General features: G+C 51.8%; 1 protein-coding gene across 1 annotated transcript in view; it reads right to left on the bottom strand.

Annotated features, from left to right (window-relative positions):
• IGSF21 (immunoglobin superfamily member 21) overlaps positions 1-18309 on the bottom strand; it is a 354878-nt gene extending 336569 nt beyond the window's left edge. Inside the window, exon 1 of the mRNA XM_010593063.2 lies at positions 18240-18309. Within this exon, the coding sequence (XP_010591365.2) occupies positions 18240-18309 (70 nt within the window). The remainder of the gene's footprint in view (positions 1-18239) is intronic.
• Positions 18310-21053: the final 2744 nt, after the last annotated feature.

The following is a 21053-nucleotide window of genomic DNA, read 5'->3' as shown; positions in this document are numbered from 1 at the left end:
TCTTACCTATTGCGCCACCAGGGTTTCCCACCAGTTTAAATAGTCATATGTTTATTTCAGTATGAATTAAGAAAAAAAATACAGTTAGTGCAACAAACCATACGTTATTCCTTTGCAAAAGACAACTAAAACAAAACAAACAAAAAAATGGAAATCAATTTAAATTTGAATTTAAGAAAATGATGGTATAAATAATAATACGGATAGGATGGAGATATAACAAAAGTCCTGAAGAGGTTGACCAGAGTATGGTGGTCTCTTCAGCATGCCCAGGGTCAGAACAAGGAGTGGTTCAGATCTTGCTGAGCAGGAGGCACCCCTCCCACCACCCAGGGAAATGAGACTCATTGGTGACAAAAGTTACCCTGTGACCCAACACCCTGCCCACAGAGCCCGAGGTACCCCACCAGGGCCACGATGGAATAGCAGCTTCAGGACATGTCTCCATATGCAGCTGGCAAAATGAGTCCTCATCAAAGTGAAGTTGAACAGGCAGGTAGATGGAGAAGGGGCTGGACAAAGGGAAATAGAAAGTGATAAGGAAGGCCATCTCAGCCAATTTAGGAATGAGAGCTGAGTAAGGGGCTGTTGGTGAAATTCTTCCCAAGGAATATTCATCCCCAGCAGATAATCGCTCTCCCTCCTAAAGTGCCACATTGCCACTCAGCCAGTGTGCTAGGCAGAGACCAACCTGCAACGGGGCAGGGCAGCTCGCAGGGCTGGCAGGAGCTGGCATTGTCAGCAGATGGTAAGTCAGTGAGAGGCAGGGACACTCTGTCTTGCCCGGAGCACTTTACAGAATGAGCCAGGGAAGAAATTGCCACTGGTATTTGTCACGGCAATTTCAGCAAAGCACCGAATGTGCAAGCGTCTCATGAATTTCAACGGGCAAAATTACTGTAGTTCTCATCAAAGTCAATTTGAACAGTCAGGTAGATGGAAAAGGGTCCAAACAAAGGAAAATAGAGGCTCATAAGGAATGTCACCTCAGCCAACTCAGAAGCTGAGAGCTGAAGGGGCTGTTGGTGGAAGTTTCCCCAGGGAATATTGATCTCCATTTAGAAGCTAGCTACTTCCAGAATGCCAGCTACTCCCCATTAAGAAGACCCCTCTAAAAGTTGCAATGGCATTTTCAACTTTTAGGTGAGAGACGAAGATCTGGTGGTCCAAAGTGCCAACTTATTCAATGTTTTCCTCCCTTCTCCCCCATCTGCAAGGGTGGAAGCAGCCTCTGGTAGGAGTAGCTGAGGCTTGGGGAGTACCTGCCTTTCATTTGGAAGGAGAGGGCTTTGAGCCCATTCATAACTGATGCGGACCAGACTGCACATGGCCAGAGCCAGTGGGGATGGGAGGAAGGATGACCTGAATGGATCTAAGGAGAAAGAACATCTCTGTGGGAAATAGGTTGGAAAATAGACTGGGGATCGATGAATTGGTGTGTCCTGGGGTGAAGTCATCAGTCAGTGAGATGGCCCACAGAACAGGGAAGGCACAAGGACGCTGATGAGTCTGGAGTAGGCCTGACACATCCCAAAGGTCAATACCAGCCAGTGGAGAGTGCAGGCATCTCCCCTTTGCACAACTGTAATGTCCCTCCAGAGTTGTCTGCCTCTCCAAATTTATATGCCCCCTGAAAAGCCAGGTCCACCTTCCTAAATCTCCATGCTTATCAAGCTACTTCTTGGCTCAACAAAATCTAGCATGTCGCAAAGGTTTCTCCCACGTGTCTGTCAGTCTGTCATACTGTGGGGGCTTGTGTATTGCTGTGATGCTGAAAGCTATGCCTCTGGTATTCAGATACCAGTAGGGTCACCCATGGCAGAGAGGTTTCAGCCGAGCTTCCAGACTAAGACAGACTAGGAAGAAGGGCCTGGCAGTCTACTTTGGAAAAGATTTAGCCAGTGAAAGCCTTATGAATAGCAGCAGAACATTGTCTGATATAGTGCTGGAAGATGAGCTCTCCAGGTTGGAAGGCACTCAAAATACGACCAGGGAAGAGCTGCCTCCTCAAAGTAGAGTCGGCCTTAACGACGTGGATGGAGTGAAACTTTCAGAAACTTCACTTGCTGATGTGGCACGACTCAAAATGAGGAGAAACAGCTGCAAACTTCCATTAATAATCGGAATGTGAAATGTACGAAGTATGAATCCAGGAAAATTGGAAAATGTCAGAAATGATAGAGCACATAAACATCGATATCCTAGGCATTAATGAGCTGAAATGGACTCATATTGGCCATTTTGAATCGGACAATCATATGGTCTACTATGCCAGGAATGAAAACTTCAAGAGGAATGGCATTGCATTCATCGTCAAAAAGAACATTTCAAGATCTACCCTGAAGTATAATACTGTCAGCGATAGAATAACATCTATAAGCCCACAAGAAAAACTAGTTATTCAAATTTATACACCAACCACTAAAGCCAAATATGAAGAAACTGGAGATTTTTACCAGCTTCTACAGTCTGAAATTGATGGAACATGCAATCGGGATGCACTGATAATTACCGGTGATTGGAATGTGAAAGTTGGAAACAAAGAAGAAGGATTTGTAGTTTGGCCTTGGTGATAGGAATGATGCCGGAGATCACATGATAGAATTTTGCAAGATCAACAACTTCTTCATTGCAAATATCATTTTTCACCAATGTAAACAGTGATTATACACATAGACCTCACCAGATGGAGTACACAGCAATCAAATCAACTCCATTTGTGGAAAGAGACGACAGAAAAACTCAATATCATCAGTCAGAACAAGACCAGGGGCCAATTGTGAAACAGACCATCAATTACTCATATGCAAGTTCAAGTTGAAATGGAAGAAAATTAGAACAAGTCCACAAGAACCAAAGTACAACCTTGAGAATATCCCACCTGAACTTCGAGACCACCTCAAGAATAGATTTGATGTGTTGAACATTAACGACTGAAGACCAGACAAGTTGTGGAATGGCATCAAGGACATAACACATGAAGAAAGCAAGAGGTCATTAAAAAGACAGGAAAGAAAGAAAAGACCAAAACAGATGTCAGAAGAGACTCTGACACTTGCTCTTGAATGACAAGCACCTAAAGCAAAGGAAGGACTGATGAAGTAGATTTCAAAGGTTGGCTCGAGAAGACACAGTAAAGTATTATAATGACATGTGCGAAGAGCTAGAGATAGAAAACCAAAAGGGAAGAACACACTCAGCATTTCTGAAGCTGAAAGAACTGAAGAAAAAAAATCAAGCCTCTAGTTGCAACAGTGAAGGACTCTATGGGGAAAATATTAAAGGACGCAGGAAGCATCAAAAGAAGGTGGAAGGAATACACAGAGCCATTATACCAAAAAGAATTGGTTGAAGTTCAACCATTTCAAGAGGTAGAATATGATCAGGAACCGATGATACTGAAGGAAGAAGTCTGAGATGCACTGAAGCACTGGCAGAAAACAAGGCTCCAGGAATTGATGGAATATCAAGCGAGGTGTTTCAACAAATGGATGCAGCGCTGGAAGTGCTCATTTGTCTATGCCAAGAAATTTGGAAGACAGCTACCTGGCCAACTGACTGGAAGAGATCCATATTTATGCCTATTCCCAAGAAAGGTGATCCAACTGAATGTGAAAATTATTGAACAATATCATTAACCTCACATGCAAGCGGCAGTCAAGAAATCAAAACACATTGCAATTGGCAAATCTGCTGCAAAAGACCTCTTTAAAGTGTTGAAAAGCAAAGATGTCACCCTGGAGACTAAGGTGAGACTGACCCAAGCCATGGTAGTTTCAATCGCACCATATGCATGCGAAAGCTGGAGAATGAATAAGGAAGACCAAAGAAGAATTGACGCCTTTGAATTGTGGTGTTGGCGAAGAACATTGAATATACCATGGACTGCCAAAAGAACGAACAAATCCGGCTTGGAAGAAGTGCAACCAGAATGTTCCTTAGAAGCTGGATGGCGAGACTGTGTCTTACATAGTTTGGATGTGTTGTCAGAAGGGATCAGTCCCTGGAGAAGGACATCATGCTAGGTTTGGTAAAGTACAGGATCAGCAAAAAAAGAGGAAGACCCTCAACAAGATGGATTGACACTGCAACAATGGGCTCAAGTATAAAAACGATTGTGAGCACGGCGAAGGACTGGGCAGTGTTTCGTTCTGTGGTAAATAGGGCCACTATGAGTTAGAACCAACTCGACAGCACCTAACAGCAACAGCACAGGATTGGGCATAAGAATAGATATTTTATGACTATTATTATTATAAATATTGTCGTTAGCTGCCATTGAGTTGGCCCCCAACTCAGGGTGACCCTGTGCACAATGGAATGAAAAGCTACCCAATCCTGCGCCATCCCCCTGATTAGTTGTGGGTTGGACTGTTGTCATGCATACACTTTTCTTTGGCTAATTTTCAGAAGCAGATGGCCAGACCTTTCTTCCTTATTATAAATAAAAAAAAAATAGCTACCAATTATTAGCACCACCTACATGCCAGGAACTTTTCACACATTGTCTCACTTCATCATCACAGAAACTCTTCAGGTACAAAGCACAATCCCCATTTTATAAGTTGTGAAGCTGAGTTTTGGCAGGATTGTGCTGAATCTCTGCTGTTTGCAGCCCAGATCACATTCCTCCCTTCTCCTCCTGCTCTGGGAGGCTCACCTATATGGGTTTCCAGTTGGGAAACACTAATAGGAGACCTAAATGCAGAAGGAGGGTGAGGTTAGGATATTTCTCCCTCCATTCCCCTTCCTGCCAGGTCCTCAAGATTTGGCTACATCCCTCTACCCAAGGCCAGGTCAGGTAGTCCTCTTTGCACAGCCCCCCTTCCGGGCCCATCAACGGCTCCTTGCCCTTCCTCTTTCAGTCTACAGGTAGTAACAACTCCCCACTGTTCCTAGTCCCAAGGAGCTGCAGCATCCCTTGTTGCCTTCCCCAACCCAAAACCCACTGCTGTCAAGTCGATTCCAACTCGTAGTGACCCTATAGGACAGATTAGAACTGTCCCATGGGGTTTTCAAGGCTATAATCTTTACAGAAGAAGACCGCCACATCTTTCTCCTACAAAGCAGCTGGTGGGTTCGAACCACTGATCTTTCGGTTAACAGCCAAGCACTTAACCACTGCGCCACCAGGGCTCCATGCCTTCCCTAAACCCTATGTAAATGTCGTTAGTTGCCATGTAGTGGGCTCCTCCTGCTCATGACGACCCAAAGGTACAACAGAACAAAATGTTGCCCAGTTCTGCACCAACCCCATTATCAATTGCAGATCAAACTGCTGTGACTCATAGGGTTTTCACTGGCTGATTTTTCAGAAGCAGATCACCACGTCTTTCTTCCTAGTCTGTCTTAGTCTGGAAGCTCCGCTGAAACCTGTCCACCATGTGTGGCCCTGCTGGTATTTGAAATATCAGTGACATAGCTTTCAGCATTATAGCAACACACAAGCCACAGCAAGACAACTGGTGACTACGTAAATATTCCCTTTAATGAACCCTCCTCAAACTCCCAAGATAGAGCTTGTCGTTTCCTGCTGGGACCCTGACTGATGATGCGGCGAAGTCACCTATCCAAAAGTCAGACCTAACAAATGATGGTGCTGAAACTCACACCCTGGCATCCAAACCCAGGTATCGTTTCATCTGAACCCGGGCTTCTCAACCGCAGGCATTCGCACCCACCACCTCAGAGGTTGGCCGTATCCTCGCGCCACCTGTTCTACCATGTACTTAACATTTTTCTTTAACTTGACTCATTTTTTACTTAAATAAAGCCATTTAAAAATAAAAGAGAGAGAGGATTTAAATTGCCACCCTAAATGGCAAACCAGTATCACTTGCCTTAAACAGAGGGTGACTGAAAATAGTTACAATGGAGACAAAACTCTGTGATTCAAAGTCTTGCTCCCTCTGGCCCGCTGAAGCCTCATTGTCCCAGGCCTATTTATTATCTTTTTGTTCAAAGAGAGATTACAAGTGCTAGCATGGGCTTTGGAGTCCCTGGATAGTGCAAACTTGGTTGCTAACTGAAAGGCTAGAGCTTCAAGTTCACCCAGAGGCACCAAGGAGAAGGCTTGGTGATCTACTTCTGAGTGCCACTGCCTGCCTCACCGCACACGCCAGCAGATCCAGCCTGCAGCTTGCTGGTGCCAGTCAGGTCAGTCTGGCAACTCCTCGCTGCTTCTTAACCATCTCTCCCTCCCGCCTGGCGTTCAGTCTGATTCCTCAACTTTGCCTTTGATGTTCAGGGCTCCTAGATTGTCATATATAATCCGTTCAAACTTAGTTTTGGGGGGGGTCTTTGTTGTAAGGGGGACCACAGGAAGCATCTGACTACTCCACCATCTTGGCCCCAACTCCTGGTGATCTACTTCTGAAAAATTAGCCATGAAAACTCTATGGAGCACAGTCCTACTCTGACATACATGCGGTTACCATGAAACAGAATCGACTCAATGGCAACTTTTTTTTTAAGAGGAGACATTAAAGATGCAATAATGTCAGCCTGGGGACTTCTTGGCACAGCCAGAGGACCCAGTAAGAAAAGGGAAGAGTCTCCCTCTGTGTGATTCCGTGATATTTAACGTCGATGGACACTCCCTGCCTGAAGACATCTTGGGTGCCACCAACCTCACACTTTGGGAAACACTGTCCCAGACCCGCACTGTCCAATGGACCACTCCGCAATGATGGAAACGTGCTCTATCTGTGTGGCCCAATATGGTAGCTGTTGAGCCAAGCGTGGCCCCTGAGCACATGATACGTAGCTAGTGTGACTGGGAACAGGAGTTTTGTTGAATTCAGTTAAATAAAAGCTGAGAAATTTTTGTTTTAATTTTAATGTCAAGAGTCACACAGGGCTCGTGGCTACTGGATCGTAAATTCCACGAGGGCAAAGGCTTGCCTATTCCTTCTCCCCTGGATTTCTAGAACCTAGCACAGCACCTGCTCCCCAGGAAGCACTCAATAGAGAATTGCTACGTGAATAAACAAGTGAATGAATGAATGAGCAAACAAATGATACTGGCTCCTCAAGCAAGGAACTGCTCTCTCTGTAATTCAAACCGTCCCAGAAGCCAGTGCCTAACTCTATCACCAGTAAAATCAAGTCAAACCAATTGCCAGCCATCAAGTCGACTCCAATTCATGGTGACCCCATGTGTGTCAGAGCAGACTTCGCTCCATATGCTTTTCAAAGCTGTAAACTTTCGGAAGCAAATCACCAATCCTTTCTTACAGTACCTATGGGTGGGTTCAAACTGTCAACTTTTTGGTTAGTAGCCAAGCGCTTAAACATTTGCACTACCCAGGGACTCCCTTCCTCCCTGCTTTCACTTGCCTTTCCCCTCACTCCCAAGCTCCTCGGTCAGGCGCCAGGCCCTAGGAATTCGCCTTCCTATGAGTTGCCTCTTTCCCTCCAAGCTGTGCTCTGCCCACTTCTCTGCTGCAAAAGCTCACAAAGAAGTCTTTGTAATGTGGCTGACTTTGCTGCCCCCCTCCACCCTCTTCGCCCCTGCCTGGTGCCCATGACAATTAGCAACTCATCACCTGCTTCTGTGGAACCAGGCACCTGGCTTTTGGCTATTGTATAGCCTGAATACCCACTTGACAAAAACCTGCAGGCAGGCAGAGAACACCCGCTCAAGGAGCTGATGCCACCCACCCTCTGGCTGCCCCCCAGGCTGTATTCACCCTGCTAGTGCCCTTGAGTCCCTGGGTGCCCCCCCCCCGCCCACCCCAGGACAGTGCCAGGGCAGCCTTGATGGACGCCTTCCTCTGGGGATTGTGAGGGAGAGGGGAGGAAGAGATGGTGCTGGGGAGATTATGGAGGCTCCAAGGATTGGTGACAAACAACCCCACCCGAGCAGCCCTAGTGCCTCTGCAGAAAGAGAAACAAAAGGGCAAAGGGAACGACTTGGCAAAGGAACAAAAAAGCCCAATGGCTCAGCTGCTTCTCTCCCTGGTGACTCCCAAACTGCTCCTATGATTTATGAGGCTGGGAGATGCTCCCCATTGGAGCACTGCCAAGATCCCCACCCAATTCCAGGAGTCGCCGATGTTCCTCCATGCCTGACTTGCAGGATCCTCAGGACTTCTAAGGGGAAGATCTGCATGAGGCACAAGCATGTGCATCAAAGGGTGAGCCATACCTGCCTCTGGCCTCAGTTTTCTCAGCTTTAAAATGGGACGCAGGAGGTGGTGCAGACAATTTCTCAGCTCTGATGTTCTGTGATTCCAAACCTGAAGGCTTGGTTAGTATTTCACATGGACAAACTTGCAATGCATCCCTCCTTCAGGGCCTTGGGGTTGTGGATACCTCTTCCCCTTCAAACTTGGGGTGGTTCGACCACATGCTGGGGAGCCAAACATCACTGTAACCATAGCAACCACTTTTTGAACACCCACCCTGTGCTGGACACTGTACATGTGGACTTCACATGTGATGTGACTTGTCCTTCCCAACAACCCGCATCTTGCAAGACCACCATGGCGGACTGCACGTTCGGTTGGAGAAATCAAGGCTGAGAGCAACAAAGTGCTGCCTGAGCTCACACATTGGATGAGGGGTGCAGACAGACAGGATCTGAACACAAGACTGACTCCAAAGCCCATACCATCTGGGGGTCCAGAAGCTTCTGCCCCACAGGCCCCAACTCCCATCACTCTTGGTCCAGGCCCAAGGTACATGCTTAGACTAGGGCAGCCCTATCTCTGGCCGTGCCATCCTGGCAGAGCCTAGACAGGGACCTGGTTTTCCTTCCTTGCTGGGTCTAGACACTCTGGGAGAGGTGGACAGCCTCCAAATGACAGCATTTTTTCCTTGAAGTTATTGCCTCTTTGGGCGCCCCGGAGCAGCCATTTATAACCCAATGGAGGTTCCAAAGAGTCTCTAGCTTCAGGTGGCCCAGAAAAGCCAAATTAATCTTCCTAGAGCACTGCTCTGGGAGCTTCATCTTCTTTCTTCAACTGCTCCCCATAGCCCACGGGCTCAAATCCAGACCCTTCGCCCTGGCATACAGGTCTCCGCCAACTCCTCTAACCTCATTCCAAGCTTCTCACTGAGGACCTTGCACTCAAGTGAGGTCTGCTGCCCCACTGCCTCCCACCTCCCACATACCCAGACAGCATTGGTTCCTTCCTGCAAGTCTTTGCACATGCTGTTTCCCTGCCTGGAACCCCATCTTACCTGTCAAGATCATTGCCACCCATCAGAGACTTCCTGGACCATCCCTTTTATCCCTAAGGGTTTGATTGCTGTACTTCTGTATTTGTCATTTGATTTTACATGAACTTTTATTGTTCTCTAATGAGTTCAAGCCATGTGGGGCTGCCAGGGAAACCTGAGACTCCCTGAGGGAGGTCTCTCCCAGGCCAGGATTAAGCCTGGGACTGCTGGTCAATTAATGGGAAGTGACTGGATCCATTGACTTGGCTCCAACATCAGTCTCCAGGGGAGGGAGAAGAAAGGGTTGGGCTCTCTAAGCCTTTCTGAGGGACTCCACAGCCAGCTGGGGGTCAGAAGGAAGGGAGGCGATGATTACCAAGGGCCAATTAGGTGCTAGGTTCTTTCACATATTCGCTCATTTAATCCCCACAACATCTTCCATTTTCAAAAGATGGGTACACTAAAGCTTAGAGACATAGTGTCTTGTCCAAGTATACTCTGCCGGGAAATAGCCAAGCTGGGATTTGAACCCAGGATAGATGGAAACCAAAGCAGGAGTTACCCCGCTACACCCTGAGGAAGGATGGGCATACCTGCTGCTGCGTTGCTAAGTGTTTAACAATCAGCTGGAGGTGGCAAAGGTAGTGTGAGGAGCCCCGATTTTTAATGTGGGCTGAACTCCATGGTGAACCTCCCACTATGGTCATTTTCAAGCTGCCAACATGATGAACTCAGGGTTGGAAAGAGATGTGCAAAGTTGAGTCCGGGTGTCAATCCAACTCTGCCCCTCACTAGCCGTATGATCTTAGGAAAATCACACAACCTCTCTAAGTTTTGTTACTGCATCTGTAAAATGGGGAGAATAATACCTCCCAAGTAGAGGTTTCTAGAAGGATTTAATATGACGGTGCGTGTGAATGTGACTGGCACAGGGCTTGGCACATAGTAGCTGCTCAATGGGTGTTATTTTCCTTTTTTCCTTCCATATCCAAGCCCCCCGCCCCCCGCCCCATCACCAGTCAAGAACAGCCCCCTCCCCAGGAGAACCCAGGGGGAACAGGAAGCCCCTTGGTCTTCCCATCTCTTCCCACTCTTGGCTCATCCTCTAGACACCAGCTGGGACACTGGTGCAAAAGATGATGGGCAGAGCTGGACCATGGACAGATTCTCACACCAGGAGAATTTCCAGAGGGGACTGAGCAGGGCCAGGAAACAAGCTTGGTGTCTGGACCAAACCTCAGGCTCAGGGGAGACATCATCCATTCATTCAACAAACATCCTGAGGGCCTGCTCAGAGTCAGACCCGGGGCCAGGGCCAGGGTGCAGGAATACCTACCTGCCCTTAAGACCTCTCTGTTTAGTAGGGAGACCGACCTACATCATCTCAGGCCTGAGAAGAGAGTTAACAGAGTTTTCTCCCAAAGAGCTGCTGCCAGTACTCTTGAGGTGGGGGGGACGACACCTGGGTCATAGCGGGGAGTCATAGAGAAGGAGGAAGTGGGCGAGCAGAGACTTGGAGGGAGGCTGACAGGGACAGGCGCTGTGCTAGCCAAGGGCAGATGTCTGCTCTCTGAGCCAAGAAAGGGCGGAAGTGGGGGAGGAGGCAGGGGACCATGAGGCTGAGGCCAGAACCTCTGAGCAGGCCAAGTCTACGGGGCCAAGAGAGACGGCGGGATTTGGAGTCTCCAAGCTGTGGGACTGTGGGCACATCATTGTTCTTACCTGTGCAATGGAGATTGTAACCCCTACCTGGGCAGCGGTGGAGGATGGAGGAGGTCTCCAATAGCACTCAGTTCACAGTGCATGCTTACTGATGGAAGTTCACTGGCCTATGAGCTCATGTGGGGGGGGGGGAGTGGCCTGTCTCATTCCTGGTCCCCAGTTGTCACCACAGACCCTGTGGGCTGAATGAAGCCATGAAGTGGACTAGGAGTGGAAGGGTAGAGAAGGAAGCCTTGGCTTGCATTCACAAGTCTTGTGTTCCAATCCGGCCATTTGTCACCACCACCATCATTTCATCTCCCTGAGCCTAAGTTTCCCTCATCTTTTAAATGGCCACAAAAGTAGCTGCCTTCATGTCTGCTGTAAGGACTAACTGGAATTATGGATGTGGAAGCATTCTTTCAATTGTCAAGTGCTTATCAACAGGTAGACAATTAGGCTGTGTAGAGTCAGAGTTCCCAGCCATCTTGATTCTCTGAGAGTCTACAGAAAGCACAGACTATAGTTCCAGGAGCAGACATCTTTGAAGTCAGGAAGTTCACCTGCAAATTCAGTCCAATTTCCACATGCTGTAGCCTTTTCATAAACTTTTCAGTAGAAATAAAAAGCCACATATCCAGCTCTCTTCTAAACCAGGATGCACGTGTCCTAACAGCGAGAGGTGGTTTACTCATCCGAACAACCAACCTTTATTGAGCACCTACTATATGTTCCAGGTTGGGGGAGGGGGATGATTCAACAATGAGCAGAACCAGGCATGGTCCCTGCCTTCGTGAAGCATCCAATCTAGTTGGGTGGGGGCTGGGGGATTCACAGTACGAGTTTCACTGACGGGAAATCACTCGGGTCTGGAACTGCACTCAAGTAAGGGGGTGGGTGCTAATGCCTCAGGCCTCCAGGAAAAGGCAGGGCGCAGGCATTGGGATGGTCACCTTCAGCCAGCCAGCCATGAATGATCCTCTGGGTGAGGGCTAGCCAGCAACCCTGAAGCTTCTATCTCCCACGGATCATTACACCCAGGGAGGGTATCAAGTGGAGTCCTTTGTTTGCAAGCAACAGAAATTGACTGTGAATGCCAAAAAAGTAATGGATGTGGATGTCATGAGGGAGTTCGTGGAATGCAAGTACAAGATGAAACATCAGGGATCAAGAAGAATCATGATGGAACAGCTTTGGCAGAACCGTGATTAATGCTAGAAACAGTCCCAAGAGCGCCCGGGACAGTGCTAAGAGCTTTACTTCCAACAGTTCATTCCACCCTCCCAACACCCCGGAAGGCAGGTCTATGATCAGCCTTGGGAAACCATCTAAGTAATTTCTTCCACTGGCATAGGGACTTTCTAGGGCTTGTCTGTCTTCATGACACTTTGCATAATCTCAGATTCCAGAGAGAGAGTGTCTGACTGGCCCATTTTGGGGGTGGCCTTTTTTTTTTTTTTTATCCGACAGTCCCACCCACCAAGATAGCATGCAACTGAGGGGTGGGCATAACTCCCCAGAGCAAATCTGATGTGTTGCTAGGAGATGAAGGGATGGATAATGGACAAGCCAAACACCAGGTTCCTTTTCCAGGGGGTTGAAATCTGAGTCTCAGAAAGACACTTCATGGCCTGTCCCTCCTCTCTTTTGGGCTGCTCCTCCTTACACCTCCAGCTCTGTAGACGAAGCATTAATTTGCTTATCCGTGGAATCATGGCCAGTAGGTTTTGGTGAACATGGCTCTCCTCTGCTACTGGACCCCACTCATCATGTAATGGTAGGTTCCAGGATCTCACCACCCTGGTTCCTTCCCAGGAATGCTATCCTCTTGGGGAATGAGATCATGTGACATTTATCATTTAAAATGGGAGGCTCTCAAAAGTGGTAAAGGCTACTGCATTCCCCCTTCCCATGATTAAAAAAAAAAAGTTTCTCCTCTCCTCTGGGAGTGGCAAGTGTCACTGGGTTGATTCAGACCTGGGTTTGAAACTCCCAGCTCTTCCATTTACCAGATCCTGGACTTCATTCATTATTTTAAAAAAAGAAAAGAAGTACCCTATAAATCCTACAAAGAAATAGGTTGTTGAGAACATTTGATGTATAAAGAGCATCTTATAGGTGTGCAATAAACAGTGGCTCTCAGTAATATCACTGTTCTTTCTCCCAGTCCTCATCAAGACTCTAGGGAGACACCATTTGAGTTCGGCTGATCCCCCCATGCATAGTCCTCTGCCTCCAGGACTTATTAATATCCTTCCTTTGCGTCAAGGTCTAGCTCAAGTTCTCCCTCTTCTCTGAAGCATTCCCTTAATAGCCCATGTAATCATTCTTCCCCAAGAACTTCCTGGAGGGGCTATCAATTCAGCTGGCATCTAGCAGGTATCAACAAATTTCCACCTGGATTGTCGTTTTTTTTTTTTTCCCAGGAACACACCCTACCTCTCACCCTTTTGGAAGTTCCTTGAGGGTCACTGTCATATGTCCTTCTCTTTTCAGATGTGTCCTGCCCACAGCAGATGCCCATTCGTTCTGTTGATGATGACAATGGCTTTGAGGGACATGCCCCTCTCCCATCTCTGCAGATGAACACACTGGATGATTTTATCTCAATAAGGGCTTAGGAGAGAGTAGAGTATCCAGACAGGGAACTGGATATACTACCAACCCTCCATGTGGCTAGGGCTGAGGAAGTAACAAGGTGCATTCTCACCAGGAGACAGCCGATCAGAGGGAAAGAGCAGAGCCTGGGAGGTCAGGCAGCCCTGTGTTTAAGTCCCTGCTTACCACTTTCTGACTGGGTGGCCTTGAAAAAGTCACTTAACCTCTCTGAGTCTGTTTCCTCATCTGCAAAACAGGGTTAATTTTACCTCTCAGGGTAGTGGTGAAGATTAAACAAGACAAGAATGATAAAGCACATGGCGCAATGCTTGGCACACAGTGAGTGCTTAATTAGGGTGGTAGATCTGACCCCCTCCTCCAAGTGAAGAATCAGTTTCCCACTAGGCTGTAAGCACCATAAGGGCAGGGACTCCCCTACCATGTTCATGGCCATGTTCTCAATGCTTAGCACAGTGTCTGACACATACCTGGTTCAATAATAAACTTTTATTAGATGCATGAATAAGTGAATTTCAAGGGACTGGGCATGTGGCAGAGGTAGGCAGGGTGGTAAGCCAGGCTGCCGACTGCCCTGCTTAAACACCTACAGGAACCCTAGGAAACCCAGTTAACAGAACCAACCAGCTTCCTCTTCGTTCGGCCTCTGCCTTTGATGCCAGGGACTGCTGTAAACTGGAAGCCTGAACAAGTCTCTGAAACACCTTCACTTCCTGCCCCCAGCCCATCCGTAAAGTGGCAACTCTGTCTTGCCCAACTTGACAGAGTATAGTAAGGGGCAAGTGTGTCTGTGAGTGGTGGTCTGAAAAGCCTGGGTATCAGGCTCACCTCAGGCATCACGGTACCACTTCTGCCTCTGCACACACACCCTGCTTCTCCAGCCTGAGAGACCAAACGCTGGAAGGAAAGAGGAAGCCTCGAGGCAGGACCAGCCACTGCTGGAAGAAGCCTGTCCTGTCATTAACAACTCTTAAAACTAAGTCTTGGTTTCTCTCATCTGTGACGTGAAAAGAGGATCTTAAACCCATCTTGGGATGGGGGGAGGGTGTTGGATGAATGCGGACTGGGAGAAGCAGCTAGCACACAGCAGGCCCGGCACACTGCAGCTAAAGCACGTCATTACAGCTATTGAAAAAACAAAACCCAGCTACTCTATCAGGCCAATAGTAATCTCAAGATTGTTTAAGGAAACCTGTGTGGAAGGAACGACCGATGTGGGGTCTCCTCAACCCCCACCCCCCCGCCCCCATTGATTAGGGCAGTTCTTCTGTGCCTATCATTTTGTTCAAAGGCGTCAGGATTTTAGGAGGGTTTTTGTTAACCAGTTCTCACTCAAGGGGTTTTCCTGGTTACAAAATAGTTTCAGAACCACGGAAGTAAAGAATCTCGGAGGTCCCTTCCATCTCTAACAGCCTCTGCTCTTTAAAAACAAACAAAAAAAAAACTATATTAACTCCCTGTTGGACCATAGTCTCCTGTGGCAAAGGAGTGCTCTATGGCTGGGGGCGGGGCCAGACGGGGGTGGGGGTGGTGGCCTGGGGAGTAGCGGCGGAGCAACCCACGCTGGGCGCCTGCGCTGAATTCCTCTGCCTGGGGCTGGAGAAGGAGGGCTGCTGGGCCGCGCCCCGCCCAGCGCCAGAGCTGGCCAGGTGGGAGGGGAGGCCCTGGGATAAATACATGAAGTCGTGGTCACGTCCGCTCGCGGGCATACAGCCGCTGCAGTCTAGGAGCTGCGGCTGCCTAGGCCCAGCTGAGCCAGCCGCGCTTCCCTCTCTCCGGTACACCTGCTGACACTGGCTGCGGGGCGAGAACCCGCAGGGCCGCGCCTCTCCACCCCGGAGACCCCGCTGGTGCCTTTGGCTCCTAACCGGGCCTGCCCATTCACTGTTCTCTGAGGGGCGAATGAGACAAGTCAAACACCCTCTTCCCTGCCCCCCGCCCCCTCCGCCCCCATGCACAGGTACAAGCGCAGGTTCTAGAAGTGCCCAGGCCGGGTTAACAGGGGCCAGAGGTGTTGCAAATGCGCTCCTGGGTGACCTGAGAGTCCCGAGGAGTGTGGGCTTATCTTCTGGCGAGCGTGGCATTGGGGCATAGGGAGCCAGGGACAGACGCTTCCGGCCCAGCCAGTCCCGTGTGCAGCGGACTCCTTTCTCCTCCCAAAGCGCAGACCCGCCTTTCCTAAGTGGAGCCCCCTTTCTCTGTGGCCCAAAGGGGCAGAACAGGTGAGGGCGAACTGTCCAGTCCCCTCCTCCAGCAGTGGCTGCCATCGCCCTCACTGGGCCAGCACATCTCTGAACGCCTGCCTGGGCTCGATCCTCACCGCGCTCCCAGGCCAGCTCCTGGCAGGTGGCCCTGCAATGCCAACTGCCAGGTGCTCTGCCCTAGGTCACTTCCAGGAAATGCGCCCTCCTCCGGCACAGCCGGTCTTTTGCATCTGGTTCAGATCCTTCTCCCACTCCCGCTCCCCACTGTGGGCACAGACTTGGGACAGGGAAGGGGGAATCCCACCCCCGTTTGTTCGCGTCTTCTCTGCGGAGAAGAGAGGGCTCTCTGGCCCAGGACCCCCGTTTGCTCCCAGGCGCAGGAAGTTTCGCTTCTGCGATCCCGGTAGGCGCGCTTCCTTCGCCCGGAGCCGCGGAGCTCCGAGGCCGCGTCACCTCCATGGGTCCAGATGCGCTCGCCCCCGGCTCCCGCGCCCCCGCCTCCCGCAGCCTGCAGAGGCGGCGAAAGGAGCCGAGGCGCCAGGACGCCGGGTCAGCTCTCCGCAGCCCCCGAGCCAGAAGAAAGCTGCTTGCCCGTTCCGAGGGAGCTCGCGGCGGGGGCGGGGGGGGGGGCCTGACAAAGCCGGAGTTTACCACCAAAGCCCTTCCTGTCAGTTGCTGATCCCACCCCTGCCTGCCGCGTTCCTGTTCTGCGCATTCGAGGGGAAGTGGGTGCTTCTTTCCTGCCCCAACCCCCAAACCCTGCTCCCTGCCGTGTTCAGGTGAGGGAGGGCTCCAGTGCCTTTCAACAGACCCCCGTGCCCTCTTGGCAGCCCTGGAACGGGGCTCTCCCTCCATATCCCCTATCCCTCAAGAGGAATTCGAAGGGGAGAGCCCTTACCCCAAAGTTGGGGGGAGATTTTGATCCACTTTGGAAAGTCTCTTGCTCCAAGGATAGGAGGACAAAGAGTACAGGGCTTGTGTTTCTTCTGGGTTACACCAGCCCCTCCCCCACAGCAGGACCACCCCTCAGCCTTAAATTCTGTAGCTTCTCTCCCCGCAGACCCAGCACTCCCCAAGGACCTCGGTGTAGAAGCGGGTATCGTTATTGAAGGGGGTCACTCCTTCCTGGAAGGCACTTTCAGAGCCTAGTTAGGCGCTTCCCGATGGGACAAGGCCTCTGGCAGAGGGCAGAGCTGACCTCCCCCTCTCCCCATCACCCACTTGGGCTATGGGATGAGGCCCTACTGGTCACAATGGCTACTTTTTGTCACTCCAGCTTCCCTCTCCCCCTCTGCTGCGGAGCCGGGTTCTGCCTCCAGCCGGCTGACTTTGGGCAGGGTTGGCACTAGGCTTAGGGGGGAATCCAGGACGTGGACCCTCTCCTCTTGGCGCCCTAGGCTCTTCCTTGACCTGCCTCCCTCTCGCCGGTCTTGTAGTGGAGCATCTGATCCTCAATCACTGCCTGAAAGGTACGGGGGTCCCCAGGTTCCGCCCCGCAGTATTTAAGATGCACCAGGCAGGCCACTGGGTTTTTAGGCAGCGGCGCCGGGCGGGGGACACCAAGACGGCCCTGAACCCTGGAGCTGCGGAACCACGGCTCACTCGCTCAGGGAACCCCGCTCAGCTTCCACCTCCTTCCAGCTGGCTCAGCCTAGCCCGGGACCAAGTCTGTGCGGGACACACACACACACAGCTGCTCACACCTCCTCAGCCCCCGACTCCTCAGTACCGCCGTCCACACACGAACCACACGCACCATCATAAGCACACACTCCCAGCACGCACACGAAGCAACACAACCCCCTCGCCTGCACCTACACAAGCTCAGATGTGCGCACTCCGGCCCAAGTGTCACATTCTCACCTCTTATGCACATACGTTCCCCCCACCCCCACAGAAATACAGTCATCTGCCGTCACACCCCCCAAAAGAGACCTGCACACTTGGGGACACGCGTGAAACGCCACACCTCACATACTCGCCCATCCCTTAACATGCTCACACATACAATGACACGAGTTCACACACTTCACACGCTCACCGAGAAACTGACACACACACCCCCAAACACTCGCTCACACTCTTTCTCACACACACACACACACCTTCCCGAACACAGCAGCCGTGCAACTGACACAGACACTCAAACACTCCTCCAGACACTTACTCCCACACCTCCACACACACACGGACACTCCTGCACCCTCTCACACACAGCTGGTGCCCGGACACCCTCACAGAGACGCAACAAAGACACACGCTCATACACACACTGCTGGGGCGACACACACACACACACACACACACACACACACACACACACACACACACTGGCACAGACCTTCGCGCGCGTGCTGTCTCCAAAAGAGGCGTCCTCCCTCCCTGGCCAAGCCAGCCAGCCCCAGAGAGCCCCCCAGAGGAGCGCTGCTCCGGCCCGGAGCCCCTCCACGCCCCGCGCGGCTCCAAAGCGACCCCGACTCGAGCCCTACCCGGCGGCCCGCGCCCGAGCGCTTCCCCCTCCCGGGCTCCACCCCCCCGGCGCCGCACACTCACCGCGCGCCAGGTCTAGGATCAGGGCGAGCAGCAGGCAGACACAGCCGCGGAGGCTCGGGGCGGCTCGCATGGTGCCCGGGAGCTGGCGGCAGCGGAGGGGCGGCGGCGGTGGCGGAGGCAGCGGCGGCGGGTCCCCTCGCCATGGGCTCAGGCGCGTTCTTGCCTCCGGCCGCCGGCCGAGGCGGTAGCGGGCAGCGCGGGGCGCCGCGGGGGCGCCCCCATGCTGCAGCGGCCGGGGCTCCGGGCTCGACTCGGCTCGGGCTCCGCGAAGCTCCTCGAGGCGCCGCGACCCTCGCGCTCTGGGCGTCCTGAGGGCGCGCCGCCGCTCTCGGCTCCTCGGCTGCGCGCGGCGCCCACGGCGGCCGGGAGTCAGATCCGCGGCCGCGCTGGAGTTTGGAGCAGAATCGCGCTCTCTCTGCCTAGAGCTTGCCTCTCCCGGCAGCTCGAGCGCCCCCTCCCCGCGCCCTCCCTCCGTCCCTCCCCCTCTCCCCGCCCCCCGCCCTCCCCGCCCTCCCCTCGCCGCGCTCTCGGCTGTATTATACAGACTTTCCTTTAATCCTTTCTGGGCTGTTCGGCTCTCGTCTGCTAAGCCGATTTATTGCGGGGGAGAAGGAGAGCTCACCCCTCCCATCCGTCTTCCCTTCCCCTCCGCCCTCGCCCCCCAGGTGCCTCTCACTCACAACTCGATTGCGGTCCTTACCTTTGTACCCCTCCCTCAGCTGACTGAGCAACCCCCTCCTGAAGCCACACTCAACCCGCTCCCCCTCTACCTAACCCCATCCCTGGGACACCTCCCCCCATCCCCAGACTGATGGAGTGAGCCAGCCCCGCTCAGTTCTGTGAGAGCGCTGCCAGCCTCCAGACGTAGGGCAGGCGCGGGGTGTGGCTCGGGAGGACTGGCCTTGCCACCTATTAAAGCCCTCATGGGGCGGGAGGTGGGGGGAGAGTTTAGGGGCATCAGTGTTCTGAAACTCTCCAAATTGTGGCTGCCCCTTCCTCTAGGAACCCTCAGAAATGGGGTGTGTCCTGCCCTTTCTTCCGAGAAAAGCCAAAATCTTCCAGCCAGTCAGGAAGGGGGAGAGGGACCAGTGGTTTTCACCCTTAACGACGAAGCTTTCATCTTTCTGTCAGGTATCTCCCCATGCCTGAGAAGTGTGGGTTTGGGGCTTGTATCTTCTTATCATCCTCTCCCCAGCACACACACACACACACACACACACACACACACAGTCTCACGAGGCCTGCCTGTGTGTCTTGAGGTTCCCTGTGGGGCAGGAGAGGGGTACTCTAGCCCTGGGGTGAGCCGGGTGAGGCTAGGTCAGGAAGTGAAGAGCATGAAATTTCTCTGCTGGCAGGGACCCTGGAAACTGGCAAGCCGAGGCCCTGAAAGATCAGCCCAGCCTGGGCAGAACTGGGCTCCAGACCCAGGGCTCTGGGCTCTTGATCCCGTGCAGTCTCCATGGCACCAGCAGGGAGAATGCCTAGCCTCTCCAGCTCTGTCCAGGTGTTGCTGTGTCAGGCCGTGCCTCTGTTTCCCAGAGGGGTGATGGGTGCACGGCCAGTGCCTTCTCCAGCAGCCCTGTGAGGGGGGTGTAGGGAGCAGGGGGACTAGTGGGTGACTACTGGGCTGACCCTCATTGAGCCCTGTGCAGAGAGGCTCCGTGACAGCAAGCTGCTTCCTCCATCTGCCCTTCAGCTTCACCATATTGACACCTCCCAAGGCAGCCTGGCTGCAGCTCATCCTCCCAGTCCCTGAGTGGGGGAAGGAGTGATTTGCATTTATGAAGATCTGAAAGCATACGTTTTCACCTGACAGGCTTTAGAATGATCCTCTCAGTAAAATAATAATAATGATCATAATAAACTCTTATAAATAGGTGTTTGATTACAGTTTGTCCGTACATGGTTTTTTTTTTTTTTTTTTTGAATCAGACTAATTGGTTGCCAGGCTGATGGGGCTGATGTGGCTTGAGCACTGGAGTCTCAGGCACTTTCTTCTCCTTTCCACTGAGTGTTCTTGGCTCCCTCCCCACCCTCACCCACCCAGGCTGCCCCCTTCTCCAAGTTGCTAAGGGTCAGTATGAGATCACTTCCCCCGCTTTGGGAATGACCCAGCCATGCCATGGGGCACAGCCCCTGACAAGCTCCTTCTGCCCTTGCCCCTGCTCTTTCCCCTCCCCACTCCTGGCCCAGGCAAAAGCCAGCAGAATAGAAAACCATCCCAGGTTCCAAGCCCTCCATGGACCAGGCACCCTGGCTGGGGAACAACCTCAAGCTGGGAGGATCCTCAGGTCCTTCCTGTGTACCTGAGCTCTGCAGGTAAACGCCATGCATCTCTGTGCAGGTGTTCCTACTCTGTGGACCAAACTGCAAATCAGAGCGCGGCAAGGCAAGTGGATGGGTAACAATTCATCAGGTGAACCCTGAATCAACGAGGCTTCCTGGCTGCACACGCTGCAGCCTGGCTCTTGGAGAGGAGATCCAGGGAGCAGGTGGATTCCAGGGCCCTCCCTCCATGGTGATGCTTTCTCCTAGCCCTGGTCCATACCAGCTGGGAGAGAGATCCCTGGGGAGCAGCCAGAAGGGGCTGGAGAATTGTCTTTGTTATGCCAGTTGTCAGTGGTATCCTGGGGGGAGGTGCTGGGAGGAAAGAAGGTCTGATGGCTAAGGGGGGATTGCTTTCTGGGGCCATGGATTGGGCCTGGGGATTAGAAACCTCAGTTGATACGCCCTCCCAGCCCCAGGACTTCTGAATCATCTACATTCTCTGTTATCATCACCCTGAACTATAATGATTGGTCTTCTAGCCAATGG

The sequence above is a fragment of the Loxodonta africana genome, chromosome 3, assembly GCF_030014295.1.
Source record: "Loxodonta africana isolate mLoxAfr1 chromosome 3, mLoxAfr1.hap2, whole genome shotgun sequence".
Classification (NCBI taxonomy): Eukaryota; Metazoa; Chordata; class Mammalia; order Proboscidea; family Elephantidae; genus Loxodonta; species Loxodonta africana.
The sequence above is the reverse complement of the archived record's forward strand: the minus strand, read 5'-3'. Positions and strand labels throughout refer to the sequence as shown.